General features: G+C 38.7%; 1 protein-coding gene across 1 annotated transcript in view; it reads right to left on the bottom strand.

Moving 5' to 3' along the window:
• Positions 1-17,375, bottom strand: part of CHSY3 (chondroitin sulfate synthase 3) — a 301,185-nt gene extending 283,810 nt beyond the window's left edge. The window contains exons 1-2 of the mRNA XM_060093310.1: positions 16,226-17,375; positions 12,840-13,123 (exon numbers count right to left, since the gene is read on the bottom strand). Of these exons, the coding sequence (XP_059949293.1) occupies positions 12,840-13,123; positions 16,226-17,027 (1,086 nt within the window). The 5' untranslated portion in view covers positions 17,028-17,375. The remainder of the gene's footprint in view (positions 1-12,839; positions 13,124-16,225) is intronic.
• Between the last annotated feature and the right edge of the window lie 7,980 nt (positions 17,376-25,355).

Below are 25,355 nucleotides of genomic sequence, written 5' to 3'. Positions count from 1 at the left end.
CAAAACGGAAATAAGATGTCATATTTTCTCTCTTAATCTAGCAATTTAGTTTTACAAGAAAAGTGTAATGAAGCTTCATGTGTCCAGAATATTAGGTCATTGTGGTTGTATTTTGTAAGATAAGGAATCAATCTAAAAATGAACTGAGGCGGAATAAAATCTGATCATACCATCTGAACACTATGAACTCTAGAAAACAAAGAAATATTAGGGAAATAAAGGACAGAAAATTAAAATTTAGTTAAGATTAAGAAAATTAGAAGTTAGGTAGAAAAAAGGACGGAAAAATAAAATTTATTTAAATTATGGACTTACAGGACCTCATTGAAAATGCCTACATTTATAGGGTTTGATTCAAGAATTTTGTTTTATTATAGAACTATCATAATTATATTATAATGATTATGGGTTTCAATTAATACAATGCTATTCATTATATTGCTTAGGTTTCAAAAAATTAATTTATGGTATACTGTTAAATGCTCTTTAAATGAAAAAACAAATCAATTATAATGGACTTGAAATTATTTTTACAATGATTGTTAGACAATCCATATGTAGAATTTACTCGATTGAATATATAAATATGGTAATGCATGTGTAACAAATGTGTATACTAGCAAAAGTAATCATCAGTTACACACTTACAACCAATGAAAATAAACATTCACAAACACTACTATAAAATATATTGTCAGAAGAACAAATACTGATTAACAAAGATTATTTGACTGTGGTGGGTCTCTATACAGACTTTCCAAAGTTAGGAGATATTCTTTCTGTAATTTGACCACAACTTCGTAAATCTTTAAGAATATTTAATTTAAAAAAGGGAAACCAAGACAAGATATAGGTTAAATAAGAGAAATGCAGAATTTTAAACAACCATAAGGTAAACATATGAATCTTAATGTAAGCAATTATATGGGGATGATGGATTTATATGCTATGTAATTAATCTAAAATTATCCTGCTATAAATCTACTTGTAGCAGAAGCACCTACAGTGCAATTAATTAAGACACAAAACAGAATTATATGTTCATAAATCTGAAACTCCAGCTTGACAAAGGAAGACGTAACCTAAGAGATGTGGAACATTGATCTAAAGCCATTTCAGATAGAAATGTTATAAAATGATTCTATAAGAATAACCTCCAGGTATAACAAATGATGTCATGTAAATATGCAATAAACTGCTATCTAAAATTATCAACTAAATTTTCAAGGAAAAGAACTTGTTCCACTGCCAAATAACACTATATGATAAAGTTCCATGCCATATGCTTTAATGACCCAAAATTTGTTTTGCAGTCTTATTGCAAAAATCTATACAATGACATAAAATATTGCATAAAAGATCTGGTAAATCACACAATAAATGGAAGTCCAAATTCATAACTTAACATTTATTATGCTTTATGCTCATTATCCACTTACTGGCCTTTTAGTAATAAAGCACCCCTGTGACTCCCCATTAAATGTCTTCACAAGCTTATACATTAAGAAATGTTTTATGTCTACAGATATACATTTATGCTAAATATGATATAATACACATAATTGGTATATATATAATCAACATGCAGTCTGATAATACAACAGAGCAATACTCCTGCCTATATAATCTGGAAAAGTTGTTCAAGCTATGTGGGCCTCACTTTTCAAGTATTTACAAAGGGCTACAAAGCCATATATGATACCTGACCCATCACCTCTCACCCCTTTTCCTCTCTGATCTCACATTTTACTACTCTCCCAGCACCTTCTCAACTCTAGTTTCTCTTGCCTTCTGGCTAGTTCTTGACCTGCCAAATACATTTTCCTGGGGACTTGCCCACCTACTGTTTTTGGCTGGAAGGTTTCTCCCTCAGATATCTGCATGGCTCAAATATCATCTCAGTGAGGCCCACCAAACAATCTTATTTAAAACTGCACACCCATCATCCTGCATCCCTTAGCCCCTCCCCTGCTTATTGACTGTCTTTCCCCTCTAGAAAATAAGACAAGGACTTTTGTCTATTTGTTCTTTCTTTTTGACTGCTATAACTCCTGTGCCTAGAAAAGTGCCTGGAGTATCAGGTGCTCAGTAAGTATTTGCTGAATAAATGAATGATGAGTGAGACTCAATGTACCGAAAATAGAAGTCATTTCTTCTCTGCTCATGCCTCAAATACACCAATCACTGAAAACTACTCTTCTTCCATTACTCCCTATTGCTAGGAATATTATAATACCATCACCTGAGTCCAATACCTAGGAGTCACCTTAAACTTTCCCCCATTCCACCCTTACATCTAACCAATCACCTACTTTGGTCAATTCTCTCTCCTCACTACCTCTCAATTCCTTCTCCTCACCTCCACTTCCACTTTGACTCTTTGATCAAGACTCATCTCTCATTTGGTCTGGGGCAATAGCCTCCTAACTGTCTTGTGTCACTATCTCTAGGCACAAGAGATAATCCATCCTTCCATCCATCTAATCCATCCTTCCATGCTCCAGCCACTAAAGGGTAATCTGATCGTGGTTACCTATGAAGTATTCTTCAAAGCTCCCCATTATGGAACAGATTTTTCACTCTGACTGCTCATTAGAATCACGCAGAAAGATTTTTAACATACTATTCATGGGCTCCATAATAAGTGGATCTAAACCAATTACATCACCCCCACTAATTCTAAGAATCATTGATCTACAAGGTATACTCTAAACCTTTGAGGATGACATACAGGGCCTTTCACAATCAAGGTCTACCAACAGCTTTTGAGGCTCATGTCTCCTGCCACCAGATATGCTTGAATCAAACACACTATTTGTTATCATGCTATTCTTCCACCTTTGCCTTCCCATGTATCCCCTGGCAATGTGGCAACTCACCTGGCAATGTCCCTGTGCATTACTTCTAGTTTGGAGGAAGTACTGCATTTTCCTGTTCTCCTTGGGAACTTCTTCCCTTACATTCCTGTGTGTCTTATACTTCCCTCCATTATAGCAGTCAGCTATAGCAGTGGACAAGGAAATATCTGAGAATAACTGGCTGAAATCAAAGTTATTCATTTAAGTTTTTTTTTTTTTTTTTTTTTGCGGTATGTGGGCCTCTCACTGTTGTGGCCTCTCCCGTTGCGGAGCACAGGCTCCGGATGCGCAGGCCCAGCGGCCATGGCTCACGGGCCCAGCCGCTCCGCGGCATATGGGATCCTCCCAGACCGGGGCACGAACCCGTATCCCCTGCATCGGCAGGCGGACTCTTAACCACTGCGCCACCAGGGAGGCCCCCATTTAAGTTTTTAAGTAAGCTTTGGTTTCTGTACTCAATGAAATGGATCACTGATACCTTTTTTCCTTTTGAGCTCCAATTTAAAAAGTCATTGTTAAAGCAAACAAGTCAATGAAAACATTCTACCTATATTTTAAGAGCTCTATTACTATATAGTTATTCAAATGTAATAAATAAAACCATCAGTAACACCTTAAGTCTTTCATGAATAAACAATGTATTTTTTTCTAAATATGTTTTAAAATCAATCTTGTATTTTTCTAAAACAAAAAAGTAATATATGAACCATGAAAATCAGACCATGAGGAAACATACAATCGTGAGTGATGGCTTTATATTCATTGTCTTTAAATCCAGTGACTAACTCTTTGGAACAGATGAGTAATAGACATAGAAAGAAATGCAGAAGTGCTGATTCCTTTCCTATAATTTTTCCTGAAAGGAAAATATAACATTTATGGAATAGTTAAGAATGGATTGGATATTTGAAAACAGAAAATTAATAAAAAATAACTTATACAAAGGTCTAAACCCTAGAGCCACATTAGAATCACCTGGAAAGTTTTTAACACTACCCATGCTACAGGCCTCACCTATAAAAGACTCTGATATAATGAGTCAGGGATGGGTTCCATCATCAGAATTTTTTCAAAGTCCCCCAGGGGACTCCATTGCGCAGTCAGGGCAGAGAACCTCTGAATCAGCACCCTCCCTACTACAGCAAAGCCCAGCTTTCAGAAGGCAGTTGCAATAAATGCTTTCCAGTCAACATTATTTCTTTCCCATAAGAGGAAAAAAAGAATATGAACATTGTAAATTGGAAAATGTTAATAATAGTTAACAGTTATATAGGAATTAGTACATATCAAGCATTATTCTAAGGGCTTCTAATACACTGACCTTTTTATTCCTCGCAATGGCTCTGTAAAGTTGGCACTATTTTATGCCATTCTGCTTCTGCAAAAATAGCTAACAGTTACAGAATGCTTAACACTCCCGGGTATTATTCTGAGTGCTGCTATATACATTAACTCATTTAATCTTCACAACAGTGTTGTGAGGTAAGTACTGTTGTTATATCCATTCGACAGATAAGGAAACTAAGGCACTGAGAAGTTAAGTAACTTGACTAAGGCCATTCAGCTAGTGAATGGCAGAGCTGGGATTTGAAGCCAGGTAGTATAGTTCTAGACTTAATTAAAAAACAAAATCCTGGTGTTCTGTGCTATATAACAGGCACAAAATATATTAATATGCCATAAAATTACTAAACACGTCTTTGGTTTTCTCCTCTTCAGGAGACAGTAATACAAACGAGAGGAAGATGCTCACTTAAGAAAATTAAAATAAGAATCATTTGATCCTAGTTCCAAGATGGGTACCAATGTTGGACCCAACTGGAGCTTTCATGACTTAGAAGGAAAAAGATTGAGAAGGATGACAGAGATGGGAAACCCAACTCTGTATCAGATGTGAAAGCAGAGATTGGTTAGAAGTATGAGTTCTCCTCCCTGGGGGCTCCATGAGGAAAAGGAAGGTCTGTGTGTCCACTGCTTATAGGATGTGCTCAATAAATGTATTTGAGCAAATGAAATCAACTGGCTTTTAAGATGTGAGATGACTGAATTCTAAAGCAGAATATTTAAATTTATTTTCACCCTCTATTTTTTTTCACATTTTAAGATACTCATCATGAATATTAAATAACCTTATTTCATTTAAAAGTTATTTTTGTATAATAGACTATTAGATTATTAAAACATTGTTTCATCATTAAAATGTTGATCTTTAAATATTTTAATCTGTGCATGCAAAATTTACATTAAAATTAAATTATATAGTAAATTTAATAAATATATAATTATTTATATAACTTATATAATAAGTATAATTATTAAATTTATGGGAAAAAGACACTTCTAATAATTAGCTCAAAAGCTAGGTAACCACACTGATAACTCAAGGCTGAGTTGTTAGGAATTCTCTTGGGCCTGACTCAGGGCTCCTCAGGTGGGGTCACCACCTGGTCCATGATCTGGTTTGATTTCTCCATTTGTAGCTGGTGTCTCTACCTTCCTCTTGCTGAGCAAAGCACAACTACAGATCTTCCCTTAATCAAGGACACAATGGCTACACTCTGGGTTTTCACCAGAGAATATGCATAATTCAAATTTCCTGTTGGCCAACCTAACATAAAACATTTGCCTGAGAAGTAATACCCATAGACGGCTCTCTGAAAAGTATTCTGAATTTTAAAATACAATCACGGAAGTTATCCAACAATGGTGTACCTGACCATAATTGCATTGTCTCCAAGTAGAATTCCTCCTGAAGAATTGCCCTTCTGCATTACAGTCTTGGTTTATAATGAGGGAATTTATTAGAAACAGCCAAGCAAATCATGCTATTCTACTTATCAAAGAAGTGGTGCTGAGTATGTGATCCCTCAGAACCCCTGTCTGCTCCATGGGGAAGATTTCTCCCAGGTCTTAGTATCAAGTCAAGCTAGGGTTCTCTTTAATGCCAGGAAAAAAGGAACTCAACATGTATTTTTCCTTTTTTTTTCTTATTTTTCTATATATGTCTTCCTTTTTCCCTTATTTCTTCACATTTTAATTTTATTTTATTGTATGTTACTTTTATTAATCTGTATATTTCTTTAAACCATCTACCCTATAAATAAATAGCTCTACAATAAAAATGAATGAAACAGAAAGGGATAATGAAGAGTTCAACTACCACTGACTGTGAAGAATGAGGGACACAGCTTTCAAAATTATAAATGGTGAGTGAAGATTTTAAAATCTCAGAATATTAAGAAATCCATTTCATTCATTAGTTCCCAAAACAATGCTGGTTGAATTTTTAAAATAAATATATTATTTTGATTCAGTTAATTTAGAAACTTGTAACATGCTTTTTGTACTATAAATGTCCAACACCTTTGCAAGACAGGCTAACATTAACTGTATGTCATGACTCAAACTGATTTATTTGTGGTTAAGTCTTAACTAGAGTATTGTTTAATAGGACAGTAAATGAAAAGAGCATGAGAATTCTGAGGAACTGCAACTCCTCAATTTTTCAGTTTACATGTTTTCCTATTGCTCAATAATATCAAATAATGACTCATATGATTCAAGACACTGATTTTATTTTAATGAAGTTTATGTTTAGCTTAAACACCTTATTAAAAGTTACTTTTAATATATTTTGTGCAAAAGAAGTAACATGCTATAGTCAAAGTAAAATGCAGTACAGTTATATGATAGATTACATTTTTTTGTATGTTGAGCACTAATTCATTAATTCACTAGCTAGAAAAGAGATTGAAATGAATGTTTCTCACAAAACTTTTTGGAAACCAAGACAAAGGAAGTGGAAGTAGAAAACTGACTTGGAATTTTTCAGGAAATTAGAATACTTTTGATCAATTAAGGAGGAAGAGTATTCAAAGTTTTTAACTAATATGAGTGTTTATGTTATCATGGAACTCATTTCAAATTGCATGGAAGCATCTTCCAAACTTTGCATTTTTCACAACTGTTGGAAAACAAACATTCTCAGAATTCAGGTGGTAAGGCATTAGTTAACAATGAAAACAGACTAGCTAAGACTACAAAACATGGAGAAACTGTATCAAGTTTGTCCTTCAACTCACAATGCAATTTTATTTTGTACAATGAAGGAAGCAGTGTGGCAGAAAAGAGATTTCATAAAATCAATGCGGGATGATTTCATCTGACAAGTGGAATGGGGGTGGGAAGAGTAGGTGTGAGAAGCTCACTGCTTTTAGTTAAGTTAAAAACTAAATATGACTGAATTAGAACCAAGAAAAGACTGAATTTTTGAAGGACTGAATTTTAGGTAAAAATCCCAGACTTATACTTTTTCCATAGATATTAATATACTTCAGGGGCATAAACCATGTTCATGATACAGCAAAATTAGCATTACAGAAAAGGGAAGCTCATAAGTAACAGAAAGAAGATAAGAAGGATGTGTAACAGCCCTATAAGAATGGGACAGATATTTTAACCTTAATGGTTATGTAACAAAGAATTTCTATGTAGTTACATTTTTTATGGTATAGTTCTCTGGTATTACAAGGCCAAGGAAACACTTCCAGAATATATCCTTTTGTGAAATAATGGAATTTTCTAGGGTGTTTATAGCCTTCAGGGGACCAAGATTAGACATAAGACATTCTGGTGTGAAATTAACTCTTTAAGAAATCTATTAAAAATCTGTTTAGTCATAAGAAATGATTTTTTAAACCACAGAGAAGTATTTCCATCAACATGGGACTCTGTTTTCTTTGAAACAACATTTAATTAGACAAAATAAAGATACATATTTTTGGCTCCATTTAACTGCTAACATTAAAAAGATAAATACACACTATTCTGAAAATGACTCTTACATGGATGAAATGCAAAACTCCCTCACAGGGAGAAGAAGAATCATTGAAATTATTTTAATGCCTTAATGTAAGTGATCTGATTAAAACAAAAACCAAAGAAAAGGAACTTCCAATTCTGCTAAGACACAGAATGAAAATGAATTGTACAAATAATTTTTCAACAGTGAGAACTTTCTACTCCTCACTAGTCTAGTAATTTACTAAAAAATACCTATAACAAAGTGTAACTGTATTATACGATTTACAACTCTAAACAGCCAAGTTTGAAAAAATTAATTCTCTGTAAACTATTTAAAATACACATCTCATTCTCACTAGAAAATTACTTTATTTCCTAGAGAATCTTTTAATGAAATTTGCAACACGTGGATTATCTGACTCAAAATATCAACACTCTTATGCCTACCTGGTCCAGGCAGTTAAACTAAACATGCAAGGAGAGGCTGGTGCACAACAATAGGTCATGAAGGGACTCAAGACTGCCTGCCTCTGCTAATGGCATCAAAAAACAAAATCAAGAAAACCTTAAAACACCCCACGTGCCAAACAACATTTAAGAGCCATATGCAGCCTCCCAAGCTGCCAGATTGTAGCTCAGATAACTAGAAAAGCAGTAGCCAAGATAGAGCTCAACCAAAAATGTGAACTTAGCCAACAGTAGGTGCCAGTAAATTCTAACACTCACAAAGTGTAAAGCATAGAATAATTTTTCATGATCATGCTTCAGTTAGTCCTCTATACTTACACAATTGAGATATAAATGAGTATAACAGCAACCCACGAAGTCTGATGATTATGAACATCTGCCATATGTCCTTGAAAACTAGATGTTTCTACCTCTAGGTGGGGAAGGAAGAATCTCAATTCTGACTCTCCAATGGTCTCAGGTACAGAGAGAACCAGTCTGACTGAGACTCATCAGCAACCAAAGCCCTCTTTATTCAGAAGAAGTCAAGCCATTCCTGGGCCCTATGTGTCATGTCTTGGAATATCAAGGTTGGCCTGTCATGAGCATTTAATTTACTGAGAACGTGACAAGAAACAATGCATATCAAAATGCATTTGTAATGTATTTTATTGCTTGTTAATGACAGAAGAAAGGAAAAGTAGGTAGAGATGACAGAGGAAGAAACAGAGCAAGGGGCCAACAAGCAAGACATATTTTCTCAGACCACCAGGACCTTATCGTGAGGAAGAACCGAAGCTATTAATATATATCACTTCCTGAAACACCTGGGAAACATCAGGAGGGGTTTCCAGCTGCCTTGAGAGACAAGTTCCAGGGTGGTCTTGTGAATTGACTGCAGAAAGAGATACTACTGACTTCCTTTCCTACCTAAAATTCCAATGAAATTCAGAAAAGGGGGCTAATCTAGAAATCCATACAGTAATTTTTTTTAATGTAGATAGAGTCTGATCTGTTTGAGATTCCTTCAATACATATATTAAATAATCACTTGTTAAATAATATTTTCCACAGTCTCAAGATGAGTTATTTAATATGATACTCGGGCTTCGCTGGTGGCGCAGCGGTTGAGAGTCTGCCTGCCGATGCAGGGAACGCGGGTTCGTGCCCCGATCCGGGAAGATCCCACGTGCCGTGGAGCGGCTGGGCCCGTGGGCCATGGCCGCTGGGCCTGCGCGTCCGGAGCCTGTGCTCTGCAACGGGAGAGGCCACAGCAGTGAGAGGCCCGCGTACCGCAAAAAAAAAAAAAAAAATGATACTCAAAGACTGAAGCAAATATTCATAGTGTATGTCTGAAAGTCATCCATGTTTTATGCTTTACCAATATTGGATTCCTCATAGTTCTAAAATACTGAAACACACTCGTTTCTTGTTCTTTGCCAAAAAAACCTTACACTTGTATTCTTCATTGGAAAAAATTTTATTTCATCTGGCTTTTTGATATAGATGAATCACTCATTAATAATAATTAGTAAATGAATAAAATTGATGAAACCATGTTATATGTAATATCATACATGATCTATTCAGTATTATGACAATAATAGCTAACACCTATTGACAATTTACTACGTGACAGATACTATGTAGAACTTTACATGGATCATTTCACTGTTTCACTTAATCTTCTATAAAATCTCTGAGGCAGACACCATTACAATCTCTGCTTTCAATTGAATTAAACAAGGCTCAGAGAAGTAATTTTAAAAAGACAATGAAACTAATGAGTGGTAGACTGGTGACTCAAACTCAAATTCAAGTTTATACCTCTCTCTTTCTCTCTCTGTCTCTCTATCTCTCTGTCTCTCTCTCTCTCCCCCCTCCTTCCCTCTCCTCCCTCTTGCCAATATTATGCTTAATTGTATATATACACAGAGAAAGCAGACTTTAATTCAGCAGTAAAGAATATTAGAAGATTCCTAGATTTTCAAATAATGTAATTCATAGTCAAGAATAGCTACACGCTATACAATCTATAATTGCAATATTTTTGTCCAATTCTCTTCCTACAAGATCTGCAAGCCTGTTTATCATTTTTAAAAGATAACATTCCATCATGATGCTTCATTTATTCAAACTCAAAAATTGTGAACATGTTTCTGTAACAGCGCTGTTAACTCTGCAAGAACTTTTATTAGGAGGAAAAGTCAAACAAAATCCTAAAAGCTATGGAAAGTTTAGCAAAGAAAATTCAAAATTTTAAGAAAATTCTGTTGTAGATGGTTCTTATAAAAGAAATATGGAAACAAAATTACTGATGGGTTTCATAGTTTATTCTATGACCAGATGTGAAATCTCACCTTTATATGAATGCCAACCCAGAGTGGAATAGATTAATTTTTCCATATAATGTGAACAGTAGCATAGTTGGACATCAAGTAACCTAAAACCCGACCTGGAAAGCCCTAGTTTGGCTGTGCCCCAATCTACCTACTCAGTGTACAGGAAATGTAGAACACACCCTAATGTTAAAATGCTTAGATATAATTTAATTGTATACTTATCTTTACTAAATTTATTAACAGATACTATTTAATATATTCCTTGGTAAAGAAAATTTCCATTATTCCTTTAAATAAGACTCAGGGTTAGGGTTAGGCTTAGGGTTAGGGTCAGGGTTAGGATTAAATCAATGCCACCTCTAAAATAAATGTTGTTTAAATAGCTCCTTTAAAGATTGAAATTCCAGAATAAAGTAAATTCTATGTAATTGCTTAGCAAAATATCAAGTCAACATTCTGAAACAGTATTCCTTTAGAAGATAACATTTTCTAATGCTAGGAAAAAATGTAGAAATTATTTTTTTTCATACAGATTCTGAAGTTAGTGATAGGCAATTGTCAGTCTAAAATTAAAATGTATTGTCAGAAGTTAATGTAAATATGGTGATCATAAAGTTATATCCTACAAGACTTGGAGTTCCCTTTGCTTGTCTCTTCTTTTATGTCAATTAATGAAAAGATCTAAGATTCCACTTATTCTAACAGAGAGGGTGCAGATCTACTATTAACTCCCCTTTAACCAGAACAAATGCCTATATTATAAATAAAATATTAAATCAATTCTTGAGCATGTAGGTCACCTGAGCATATTTTACTGTCTTGGATCAGGAATGGGCAGGCTGCTATGTGAGGACTGTACCTTCACAGCAGAATCAATGAAAACTTGAATGGAGGGACATAAAAGGTTTGTTAAAACTTTCTATGTGATGTTAAGGCAATAAAGCATCAGATAAAATATAATAATTTTCCATCTTTATTTAAAATATGATTTTTTTACTCATCCATACAGAGACAATGTCTAAAAAATAATATTTTCATGTAAGCAAATATCAACTGACTCTGTTTTCCATATAAAGTATTTTTTTGCCTTCCAATTAGTTTTATATTAAATGGAGAGACAAATCTTTTTCATTGAGTTTATTAAATTACCTATTTTTAAAATATAATGTGCTTATCTACATTTTTATTATAAAGGTATACGTAAGTTGCTTTTATAAAAGAAAAATAGTTTCTATCAATAAAAGGAATAAGGTATGTAATAATTTTAAATTTGCATAGCACATATTCCAAGTAACTAGTTACTATTAATACTTACTTTCTGTAATAAATATAAGAAATACTTCCCCATAGTGTAAATATCATGATGCATAAAAAAGAAAGCTAAATTAAGGAAAGTGGGATTACATTTCTAAAAGAAAGATGAATGGGACTGTGTAATCTTGAGGTATAATGATTTCACAGGGAACAAGTTTTCATAAAATGTTTCTTCGATACTGAGAAAGCATTTAACTCCAACCACTTGACCAAACTGTAGTGAAAACTGCAATACATTATTTAAGTGTTAAGTAACTTTTACTAAGATTAACTTTCAGGAAAACTGTTTTAAACGTAATTGCTTTTCATTTCAAAACCAATTTCTGAAGGGAAAAAACCTCAGATTATTTCATAAAACGAGTTACTACAATAAAACAACAGTTCATAACTCAGATTATTTAAATAATGGGTGCGGTTGAGAAAATGGAATGAGGGCAGACACAAAACAAAATTTTAGAGAACCAGTCATAATATTAAGCAGTTACTTAACATCTTCAGAACTTCTGTTTTTCCACATAATCATGCCTTTTAAAGTTTTGTGAATAAGTCTATTATAAGTGATATAACATTATGAGTTAATTTTTCCTATGCTTTAAAAATGTATGTTAAATTTCCACATAAGAATCTTCCAAGAAACTACAGAGTTTAACTATTTGAAAACAAAGAGATGCGATTATATACCTAACCAAAATAACAACAAACAAAGGACGAAGTGCTAAAAGCTACAGCCCAAGAGAACAGAATTAATCCTCTTGTTAGAGACAGGAAATGGATACACATGTATATAAACACCAATAAAGCAAATAAAGCGGAAGTAGCGTCTTCCGGAGATGTGACTATATACATAAGCTGCTGCTTAAAGTTACGGGTCACGCTAATAAGAAAGCCTCGGACAGGCCTCAGCTCTGATAAGAAAGGCATCTCCCACAATCGCCCTTGTGTCCATCACTGGCTGTTGCTATCATTTTCAAGCAAATACAAAGATACAGAGAGAATAAATAGAATCACTACCCCAGACTGTAAAGTGTCACCTACCTGTAATATGAGAACATTTTCATCACAGCTCAAGTCTTACCTCATAAGACCAGACGCACTGAGTCCCACCAAAACGTCGAACACATCTTCCTACTTCCACGTCCTCGTGAGTCGTGTACATTTCTCTAAGGCATTCACCAATATGTGGCACCATCCTCCTGAGAACCTCGCGACTGAAGATCATTCCAGGTCCTCCCATGCAGAAGTTCTCCCCAGGCTCCAGCCCCAACTTTCCGAGTTCTTCAATATTCCCCAGGCCAGTCTGGCCCAGGTAGAGGGGCTTGCTGCTATTCAGTGATCTAAGAAATTCTTCCAACTTATCACCTACAAAGAGAAAGGCAACAATCACTCCTTTTCCTAATTTCATAATCATTTATAACACACCAAGCAAAGGAAAGAACTTCCAATATTGTGCATAAACTCCCCACAAGTCTTATACAATTGAAAAGAAGAAAAACTTCTTTGAATATTCCATGATTTAAAAAATACTAATTTTTAAATTATAATAAAATTTTCATCACATATACCTATCTATCCACCTATAAGATATTGCATTCACCAGGAATGCCCTCTTTTTTATATGTTTGTATCAAATTACCCAATTCTGTATTTTCATATCTAATTATCACTATTTCCTCTGCCAACCATCTCTAAGGATTTCACTCCTCTCAACCCAAACCCAAGAAATCTCTAGTTATTAACTCTACACTCAGTTCTTGTTAAATTATAATAAAATTTAATCAACCTTCTAGTCAATGAAAAACCTTAAGTCTGATGACAGTCATCAGATTTTTTTAAAGGTGAAATAATGACAAGGAGAATAAAGACAGGTTTCTTAGCATGTATGAAGTAGTGATAAAATTCTCAGAAATATAATATTAATATTCAGCCCCAACTGGCAGACCACTGATACCCTGATAATTGATTTAGTTTAGTGTTTTGTCCGAAACTAAACTCAAGTCATATACAACCCAAAAAGTGTGTGTATACATATATGTATGTGTGTGTATATACATACATACATAGAGAGAGAGAGAGAGAATATCAAACTTGCCTTGAAATATAACACTTTGGAACTTTGGAAAGTACCCTTTTAGGACAAAAATTAACATTTGTTAAAATTTATATAATTGGTTTATAGTTTGTAAGTTCATCAGAAAAAACAATTTTAAAATAAAGTTCTGTGGCTAAAACAGTTCCAAAGCATTTCGTACTCTACCAAGTGACATAATGGAATAAGTAGTCACCTTCTTTACATTCCCAGTCAGCATTTCTACTATCATTTTTGATGAGCACAGCATCTGTAGTCATTATCTTGATCCTATGCCATGCCCCTTGGATTTCAGTGAGTTTCAGCTGACTATTATTGGGTTCTTAATACAAAATGCCTTTCATTCTTAATAGAAATGGAAAGAATATGGCATTTCAATGTTCTGAAGGACAATCTTTCAAAGCACTAAAAGATATGACAGAAGTGGATGCTGTTAACGCATTTTGGAAATTGCCTGCAAAGCGTGGCAAACTTCTGCCAGGAAACCTTTGTGACTTTAAAGAGACACAGAAGACATGGGACTACAAGATAGTGGATCTATCAATTATAGATATCTACACAACTTATACCTACCTATAAGATACTGCAATCACCAGGAATGCAATCTTTTTTAAATGTTTGTATCAACTTATCCAATTCATTATTTTCATATCTAATTATCAGTATTTGCTCTGCCAACCATCTCTAAGTATTTCACTCCTCTCAACCCAAACCCAAGAAATCTCTAGTTATTAACTCTATACAATCAGTCCTTACCAAAATGTGACAGTTTTTTGGGGGGAGGGTCTTATTTATTTGTTTGTTTTTCCTTGAGTATGTAAAAGATACTACCTGAATCAGGAGAAAGCAATGAGGCTACAATTAGAGTGGTGTAAACTAAGTAAGGGCTGCCCCCCTTTGACCAAGAAGCTAGGAAATGTGGAAAGAAACACAGGGAGGGGCTTCCATCGTGGCTCAGTGGTTAGGAAACCGCCCGCCAATGCAGGAGACACGGGTTCGAGCCTCCGCCCTGGAGGATCCCACATGCGGTGTAGCAACTAGGCCCCTGCACCACAGCTGCTGAGCCGGAGTGCTACAACTACTGAAGCCCACGTGCCTCGAGCCCGGGCTCCGCAACAAGAGAAGCCACCGTAATGAGAAGCCTGTGCTCGCAATGAAGAGTAGCCCCCGCTCGCCGCAACTAGAGAAAGCCCGCACAGCAAAGAAGACCCAAGGCAGCCAAAACACACACACACACACACACACACACACACACACACACACACACACACGGAGCCCTCCTTCAATACAACCTAGCTACTTCCCTTGTGTTCCTCTCCGCAAAAGGCAAGACTGTAAAGATTTCCTGCCGCTCTAAAGAACATTCCTCTGCTCAGTTTAGCAATCTCTGGCCAGAGCCACTCACACGCAGGGTGAAGGACCGCGCCTCTTTTAAAACGGACAAAGTTTTCTCGTGCTGGGGCTGCGCATGGTTTTGGGAAGGACTTCCCAGCCCCTGCTTAACGCCGCAACCACCAAGATGGACTGGAAAGGATCCAGCCTAGTCTGTGCTAGTACAGCTTGGAGCTCCTAGGGTCTGGATAATTCGCGGGCGCTGTCCCCTTTCCCCCCACCACCAATTCCTGTCAATACAGCCATCCCCTCAGGGTTTTACTGAGCTGTTGCCGGGGGCGTAAGGAACTGCTTGAGGCTGCACTGCGGTGGCTGGAAGGAGCTGTGCGCGGGAGCGGCTGGGATACTCAAGGACTCCCACTGAGCGGCGGGTGGTGCAGAAGGAAAGGAAACGCACAGAGAAGGGTGTGGGACAGCGAAGATGATTCCTCAATCTCACCAGTTCCAAAACTAAGCTTGATCCAGTAAAAACAAAAGGATAGGGGGATAATCAAGATCACCGATCTCCAAACTGGCTCCCGCCTGCATCCTCCACCCTCCCTTTCTCCACCGAGGACACGCCCCTCTGGACCGATTAGGGAAACTACCACCACCTGGGGCTTTCAGAGCAGTGTAAAGTGGGAACAGCCTCAGGCTTAACCCCGAGGTCCCTTTCCTCGCCTTCCTACGCGGTAAAGAGTAGTAGCAAGAGATGGGCGGAAACCAGAGCAGCAAGAGTGAGGAAGGCGAAAAAAGCTGGGCAGGTGTGAGGAGGGTCCAGACCGCTGGAGAGGAGGAGGAGCGGACTAGGAATGGTGGGCGGAGGCGAGAGGGTGTGGGGGGGCGACCGGCTGGGGGCTGCAGGAGCTCGGAGCACGTGCTGGCAGAAAAGCAGAGAGGGGCTGTCCAGGGATAGGGGCTGGGCAGGGATTGGGGCTGGCTTTCCTGGCAGAGAAAGGGGTCGGGGAGGCGAGGAGACGGGACAGCAGGGGCTGGGAGGTCACCTTTAATGTAGACATCGTCGTCGGCGCGCATGAACCACTCATACTTGTCCAGGTAGTGGTCGTGCATGTACTTGATCATCATGAAGGACTTTTTCTGGGGAGGGTAGGAGTCGTCCACCCCAGGCAGCGCGATGACAGGCAGGGGTGGCGGGGGGTGGCCAAGCCCAGCGTTGGGGGGCTGCTGGCTGGAAAAAAACTCCACACGGCCGGGGATAAAGCGCGCCCAGGTCCGTTGCACTGCCAGCGCGCGGCTGCCCAGGTACTTCTGCGCGGTCATCACCCCCACGTACAGGAAATCCCGGGGTCGGGAGCTCCGGGCGGCGGCGCCCCCATCCCCACTGCCGTTGTGGCTACTCCCCGGCCGACTGCCTCTCCGCTTCCCAGCTGCGCCTCCATCCTCCTCCTCAGGTTCCCCTTCTGCCACAGGGGCTCCGGGGAGCCCCGTCGTGCCTTCGGGCTCGCGTCCTCGCCGCCGCTGCTGCAGTGGAGGTGGCTGCTGCCAGGGGCTGCTGCGAAAACTGGTTACCCCCGGCGCTGCTTCAGGCAGCTGCGGCCCCTGGAGCTCCTGGCGCGCTGGGGGCGGCGACTGCTCGGGCCACTGCTGGGCATAAGGCTGAGGGAGCGGCTGCTGCGCGCCGGCGCCAGCGGCCGAGCGGCCGTAGTAGGAACAGAGGCTGGAACCGCGTCTCTTCCTCTCGCTCAGCTCGGCCACTCTGGGGGCGATAAGCCAGGACGCGGCAGTGAAGCCCAGCACCAGCCCCAAGGCCACGCTCATCCACGAGCGGCGGGAGCGCACGGCCATCGCGGCTGCCCCGGGCGCTGACGCTGGCTGAGCGGCTGCGGCGCTGCGCAAGGGTCTGCCGCTTCACACCCGCCCCTCCTCCGCCTCAACGCCCCCAGCCCCGGCCGCCGCCCGCAGCCCAGGCTCTGACGCCGCCTCCGCGTCGGAGCGCTCCGGGCGCCTAGCCGGCGGCGCGTTGCAGCTGCCGGCCGAGCTCCCCGCTCCGAGCGAGGGTCGGGAGTGAAACTTCTCCCGGCGGTGGCGGCGGCGGCGGCAGCGAGAGGAGCTGCAGGAGGAGGAGGTGGAGCGGCGGCGGCAAAGCGTCCGCTCCTAGGCTGCCACCCTGTCACTTGCGTGCCTGGTCCCTCCCTCCTCCCTCCTTCCCGAGCCCCCGCCCTCGCTCTCCCCGCCGCCGAGCTCCGGACTGGCCCGGAGGAGGAGCCACGAGCACCACCGCTGCCAGCCGGGGGAAGCGCGGGCCGCGGTATTTCCCGGTCACCCGCCCTTGGACGCCCCCCGCCCGCGCCTAGGTCCAGAGCCGGCCTCCTCTCCGGAAGGAAACGATCCCTGTCGGGCCGCCTCCGGCTTCCAGCGCCGACGCCCCCTCGTTCCTCCTCCCCCGGTCCTAGTTCTCCGTCCCATTTCCCGTCCCGTCCCGCCCCTCCGCCAGCCTCGCAACACCCGCGTCCGGGGTCTCCGCCGCCCTCCTCCCAGCGCGTCGGCTCCACTGACCTCCTCAGCGGAGCTCGGGTCCCAGAACCCCCGACGAGCGCTCACAAGTCCCTTCCCGTTCGCCTCCCCCAGCCCACAGCCGGTTACGTCCCGGCGTGACCCTTCCCCATTCTGCCCCGCCCAGGTCCGCCCAGGCTCCTGTCTTCGCGTTTTCGGTCCTTTTCGCGTTTCTCTCGCGGCTGCCACTTTGGGTCTACTCTCCCTACTCCTTATCCCGCTCACTGTTCAGGAAACCATCTGTCCCACCCTAGCACCCCTCCATCCAACCTTACCAACTCCCCAGTCCCTACCTGCATCCTTCACCACTTTCACCACTACTTCCCAGTTGTACACAGAAGCACCATTGTCACTCGGTGTCTCTCCTAAGAAAATCTCCGGAGGGATTGGAAATACCTACCCTGAAAGGCTAGGGGAAGTCACGGTGAGTGGGGGGCTTCATCCCCAAAGAAAATAAAAATTCCGTGTTCCCCACCTGTTGAGCTGGGGCATGTGGGGCTGCCTGGTGGTCCCCTCCTCAGCTCTCCGTTGGTTTCATGTCTAGAAGTGAGAACCATGAACTGTTTGCAGCCTTGGTAGAGACTAGCTCAGTAGGATTGGCAAATGATGGAGAAATGTGAACAAATAATAGAGCCAATAACCAGAAGGTTCAAGCTAAGAAAATTCTTATCCCCCCTGGAACTTAACCAGAAAATAAAATAGAGAATATAATTTTTATTCTTGTCTATAAAGCACTTTCTTTTCTAAGGCAATGACAGGAAATGTTTTACCTCGACAATTAGGGAAGAAAAATCTCCAGCAACAGAATCTCAAAAAAGGTTAACTTGTATTGGCCAAAATCATTGAAAGTTATATTGTGAAGAAATTACCTGAAGATACGTGAAGTTTTGAAGAAGGGAACATTTAAAAGCTTTCTCTCCAGAAGCTGTGAATCTAACTACAGTCTGAGGTGCATTTGGCATCCCAAGCCCTTTCCTCTTCCTCAGATTTCAGTCTTCTGTTTTGTACATCAAGCGCAAAGGGATGGTATTGAATGGCATGAGACATGGGCTCCATCCAGCGAGGTGCTGGCAGCGTCCTTGGAACAGTAGGCCTGCCTGGAGCCCTTGGAGGGGTGGTTCTTTCCACACCAGTAACTGGCTGTGCATGAGCACGTCTGACGAAATGTTTCATCTGCTGGACAATGAAGCTCCTTTTCCATGGCTAGGTCTTGCCCAGAAACACTTGGGAATACAGATTACTGAACTCTTTCTCAAAGTTTAATTTTAGTTAGAATACAAAACTAATCAAACAAATAGGCCCCTTCTGATTTAAAAATAAATCTTCCCAAGGACATTTTAAACCTTCTAGAATAGTGCTGTTTAATAGAACTTTCCGTATAATGGAAATTTTCTTTATCTGTGCCATCCAATACAGCAGGCACAAGCCACGAATGATTACTGAGCAGTTGAGATTTGGCTAAAATGGTTGAGGAAAGGAGTTTTCAATTTTATTTAATATTAATTAATTTTTATTTAAATAGCCCCATGTGGCTAGGGGGTTACCATGTTGGACAGCACATTTCCAGAGGAAATTCATAACATAGCCCATTACCTGTGGTCCATTGTGAAGAACAAATAGTCCACTGACACACCAGCATACTCTCCCCTGGAATATCCAGCCAGTCATCGTTCCACTGGGTGCAGTTCATGTAGCTGATCTACAAAATCATTAATTCTTAGCAGGTACGAATAACCTACTCATCAATTACAATATTTTGGGATAAAGTTAACTTCATTCATTTATTCAATATATATGTGTGAGAAATTAAGCCCTAGACAAGGAAGGTGGAAGGCTCTAGACATGGAAATGTCAACAACATATTCATTGCCACCTATCTGAAGTTTAAAGTGCAGTGAAGAAGACAGACATTAAATACCACACTACAAAATGAATTACCGTGGTGACAAATGATATGAAGGGAAAATGGAGGGTACTCAGAGAGTATTTACAAGAGCACCTAATTTAGTCTGGGAGCCAGAGAAGGAACTTGAAGACATGGAAATAAAATGAAAAGTATTGAAATGATGTTCCATACTGGCTAAGTGACTTTAGGAAGATTATTTAAATTATCTGAGCTTTAGATTTCTCATCTGCAAGTACATTTCTATGAAGATTTATTAAGATATTATATGTAAGTGCTTAGCACAGTGTCTAGTTCATTGTAGGCACTCAGAAAATGTTAGCTCTTCTCGTTTTCCAATGCTTCCTTCATGATAAAATCTCTTTGACGTCACCTTTATTTTAAATGATGTTCCATCTTTTCATTTATTTAACAAATATTTATTTAGTATCTACCTTAAGCTAGTCACTATTCTAGAGAAACAGTAAACAAAACAAAGCCCTTGATGTCATGGGGGTTATATTCTACTAAGTAGAGATTATACACACACACACACCCCTACATATAATATGCCAGGTATAAGTATTTTGAAAAAAGAGAGATGGTGGATGTGTACTTGTGTTGGATGAGGCCATTTTAAATTTGTTGGTCAGAGAAGTTCTCTCTGATAAGTTTAGCAGAGAACAGAAGAAAGTGAGGAAACGAACCATAAGGATATCCAAGAGAGGATCTTCCAGGAAGAGGGAATAGTCAACACATCGGCTTGACATAGCCAAGGTAAATTGAGGAACAGCAAAGAAACCAATATGGGTTGAAAATGGAAGGGAGCAGGTGACTTCCTGGTTACTTAAGCCAGTGTTACTGAGTAGAATAATAAAGTGAGCCATAAATGCATGACATGTAATTTAAATTTTTCTTGTAGCCACATTTTTTAAAGTGAAATTAATTTTAATAATACATTTCATTCAACTTAATATATTCAACAGATTATCATGCTAAGAGGTAATCAATATAAAATTATTACTGTGAAAATTATTTTTATCACTACTAACTTTTCCAAATCCATTGTGTATTTTATACTTATAGCACATCTCAATTCAAACTAGCTACACTTCAAATGTTCAATAGACACATGTAACTAGTGTCTACCATATTGGGCAGTGTATATTCTGAGCCTGGAAGACATTTGGAAAGAATTTTTAAAATTCTGAGTGACAATTAAGGTGTTAAGTGGTGATATGGTTTTTATTTATGTTTTACAAGGACGACTCTAGCTCCCGTGGGGGGAAATATTAGAGGAGGAACAAAGGTAGAATCAGGGAAAGCATTTAAGACATTATTGAGGGCTTCCCTGGTGGCGCAGTGGTTGAGAGTCCGCCTGCCGATGCAGGGGACACGGGTTCGTGCCCTGGTCCGGGAAGATCCCACATGCCGCGGAGCGGCTGGGCCCGTGAGCCACGGCCGCTGAGCCTGCGCGTCTGGAGCCTGTGCTCCGCAACGGGAGAAGCCGTAACAGTGAGAGGCCCGCGTACTACACACACACACACAAAAAGACATTATTGAAATCACCCTATCACTTTGAAACAAAAGAAAAAGACTTGTCTTTCCACAGTGTTTGCACCTCTTCCTCATTTGTAATAAGTAGAAGCAGTGGGTAAGTTTGTTATATGAGTTTAATTTCATGTTTATTAAGGTTCCTCTAGATGTTTATTTGTTATTTCCCAAAGTCAGTGAAGTAATTTTCTTGTACTCACTTTAATTTTGAAGATACATAATTTTGAGGGCAGATAATTTTCTGAGAAATCTCTACCAAGGACTAAGTTTTTTATTAAAACAAAGAATAAAATAATATGTTCTAGGAAGAATTTAAGAAAAAAATTTTATTTGGATAAGAGGGGTGTTAAGGGACAAATTTGTATGGAAACTCACTATCATTGAAGAAAAATAAACATAATAAATGCATACTAAACTATAGCCAGATCTATGCATTATATTGGAAGAAAGAATACAGAAATATAGGTAATTTCCAATATTGCTGGCTAAAAATGTCTGACAGGATTGCTATTCTGATATAAACAAGAATGTTTCAATATATATACTTGTGAAACACCTGATGAAATCTCTGTGAAGCACCTCAATAGTAGATTTTGAGAAAAAATAACAAAACTTCAAAAATTATAATAGTTTCCAGAAAAATTACAAAACTAATTCCCTCTCTTCTCCAAATCCTTTAACAATTTCAAGCATGTCCATATTTGACATTGTAACACATAAATCAATTGCCTCCTTCTCTGAGCTGAAGATATTAGAACATAAGGGATCATCTGGATTCACATTGAAGCAGAGCTCTCACAGGGGTTGTGTCCCTGGCTTTAGAATGACATGAATGTTAACTACCCTGAAACCAAGTCTGGTACACTTAGAGAAAGCCCTTCAGCAGACTGGTCTGAAGGTACTACACTTAGTGTTTAAATTTTTTTTTTTTTTTTGGCTGCATTGGGGCTTCTTTACCACGCAGGCTTTCTCTAGTTGCAGTGAGCAGGGGCTACCTTGGTTGTGGTGCGCGGGTCTATCATTGCAGTGGCTTCTCTTGTTGCGGAGCACAGGCTCTAGGCATGGGCTTCAGTAGTTGTGGTGAATGGGCTCAGTAGTTGTGGTGCACGGGCTCAGTAGTTGTGGCTCACAGGCTCTAGAGCACAAGCTCAGCAGCTGTGGTGCACGGGCCACAGCTGTGGTACATGATCCCACGTGCTCTGCGGCATGTGGGATCTTCCCAGACCAGGACTGGAACCCGTGTCCCCTGCATTGGCAGGCGGATTCTTAACCACTACGCCACGAGGGAAGTCCCAGGAGTCCCTGTTTAAATTGATTGGAAAGAATTAGCAAGAACTTTAAAATCACAGACAAGGTACAAGTGAGTTTAAAAGGGGGATATCATAGTTTGATCAGTTATGAAGGTTAAAGGTAGATATTTAAATATATGGTTCAGCATATGCTTCTGTTACAAGGTGTAAGCAAAGACACTTTGATTTACTATTTTACTGTGATATTTAGAATATTATCATTTTTTCTTGACAGATCAAGACTGAGATGATTTCATTTGCGTGAAGCAACTCTGGCATCTAGTGGTTAATGATCATAATGTAATTCAGTTTGTTTCTGAGGGATAAATTGTGTTATAAAATATGTTTGACATTGCCAAGGAAGATTATAATCATAGATATAATAAGATAACCATTTAATTATATTTTTATTCCCTCAGAAATCAGGGATGATAGAAGTTCATATACTGAAATATGAAAAGGTAATTACTTAGAGCACATTATAAGACTGTGTAACTTTTAAAGCTATACTAATCTGCATTTAGCTAATCAACATGAAAAGGCTGTAGTTAATTTTTTTTACACTGACAATATTGGATGCTACTAAGGAATTATAAATTCCTTTTTAGGTATGATAATTGTATTATGACTATGTTTTTTAAAGAGAAGTTCTTATTTTTCAGAAATATATACTGAAATGTTTATAGGTGAACTGGTATGATGTCTGGAATTCAAATAATATGGGATTGAGGGTGGTGCTAAGTGGATGGCAATGTGAGGGGTGTGGAGGGGGATCGATTGACCAAGTATTGATGACTGTTGGGACTGGGTGATTACCTCTGGGTAGATTTGACATTCTCTATAATAAAAAGTTTAAAGAAAATATTTTGTTTAAGATCAGCATACATTCAATTTTTATTTCCTATAGCTTTATCTAAGAGATAATCCACTTGTCCAAACCATCAATGTACTTTGAGAAGAAGACAATGAAACTACTGCTGTCACTTATAAAAGGGTCAAGAGGTGACCATATCAGAATTAAAACTTCTATAACTTCCATCCTTCCTGGGCTCCAATGACAGTCTCTTAGACATAAGCAAAACACCCAATCAAGCTTTTACAAATAAAGAAGCACTATTTATGATGTGTGGATTTTTTTACTTTTAAGAAATAGTAGTCTGTGATTAGGCAGTGAGCTTCAAAATCTTCAGAGAGCTCCTAATCACCAATCTGAATTTATTCTAAAAAGATTTTTATTTTAATTTTATCCTTTTGCTACTCACCTAAAATATTAATAAACTCCAATTTAATATTTTCTATCTTAGAAAAGTGAAAATGCACATGCCACCTTTCTTCCTGTTTCTTTAATTTTCACCCCCTGTTAATTACTTGGTCTCTTTCCCCGTCCTACAGATCACTGCTATTAAAAAGAAATATAATATGATCCACATATGTAATTTAAATTTTTCTAGTAGCCACATTTTAAAAAGTAAAAACAGGTGAAATTAATCTTAAGAATATATTTTATTTTCCCCAGTATATGTAGCTCTGACTAGTAAGTAAGTCTTAAAGCCCACTTTTGGATAACAAAAAAAAAATGGATTTCAGAAGATTTACGGGATTTATTATGCTGCTTTCCTAAGTATCAATATACAAATATTGTGCATACTAATCCACACAAATATGATCTCTATATATGTATGTTGTATGCATATATATAGTGCATATATGTAAAATGTTTTTCTTTATAGTCACACTATCATTACGGAATAAGCATAAGAGGAGAGATTAGGGGGTCTTCTCTCTTATACCTATTTTTATTAAATTTCAGGATATTTTACAAGATGCAAGAGAAGTTAGATATCACATTTCTCAACCCATTGTCATAGGATCTTGAGTGAGGCAGGTACAGTTTATAATTCATTTTAAGGCTGCTGCAAGTACATAGTGAATTAATAAATGACACAGTCTTTCAATAGTCTTGAAAGTCTGGTTTGATGGATTTCAATAAAGTGTCAGCATGGGGAGGGCAGAACTTTTATTTTCTGCTACTCTTTATGATTTTTGTTTTGGAAAATATATTTATGTTCATAAAATATTTTGTTTCTTCATGTTAATATATAATAGGTTTGTTATTTATATATGAGTTGTTTAAATTAAAATTTAATACTTCTAATTTTTAATTTCTCATACAATAAATATTTGGGATTCTCATTAAATTTTAAGACTATAAAGAGGTCCCAAGAACACTGGTCTAAGGCAATTCCTTCACTCATTCTTTTCAACTCCTGAAAGTAGCACAATTTTTTAAAAGAGGAATAATTGAATTAGAATGCCTTGCTCCTGATGGAACATTGACTCTAATAGTTTGCAATGACATGAGAGTGACTGTCTGTGAATTTGCACGTTTGAAGCTTTGACATATTTGTAACTATAGTATTGCCTCCATGTTTTTTGATTCACACCTATGGCATTCCAGAAATCCAATAGCCTAACATTTTTTTGTTTGTTTTTGCATGTGCTGCTATTAGAAGGGAATGGCAGGAATGAATCTTCTGAGACAGAGTTTAATTCAGACATTTATGATTCTAATTTGTATATAGTAACAAATTGGTATCTTTAACAAGTTTAGGGGTATACTTTTAATTTCCATAAAAACAAACTGTAGGATGATACATTATTCTAAGGCTACAACCATTTTGTAATATTGGGCCAAAGAAAGAATGTCTCAGTAAGTTAAATCTAGAGTTAAAGACTCATAAAATTTAGTGAAGAAGGAAGAAGATAATACTGCCATACCAATAAAATTGAAAGGGCAACTATTTGCCTTTTGAAGCCAATTGGAACTCTAGGAATAGACAGAATGTGAAATCCAAATAAAATCTGGTGAACTAATTGAAAAAGGTAAATAGGCTC

This window comes from Mesoplodon densirostris, chromosome 3 (assembly GCF_025265405.1).
Source record: "Mesoplodon densirostris isolate mMesDen1 chromosome 3, mMesDen1 primary haplotype, whole genome shotgun sequence".
In the NCBI taxonomy this organism is placed as follows: domain Eukaryota; kingdom Metazoa; phylum Chordata; class Mammalia; order Artiodactyla; family Ziphiidae; genus Mesoplodon; species Mesoplodon densirostris.
This window is presented reverse-complemented; position numbering and strand designations above follow the sequence as displayed.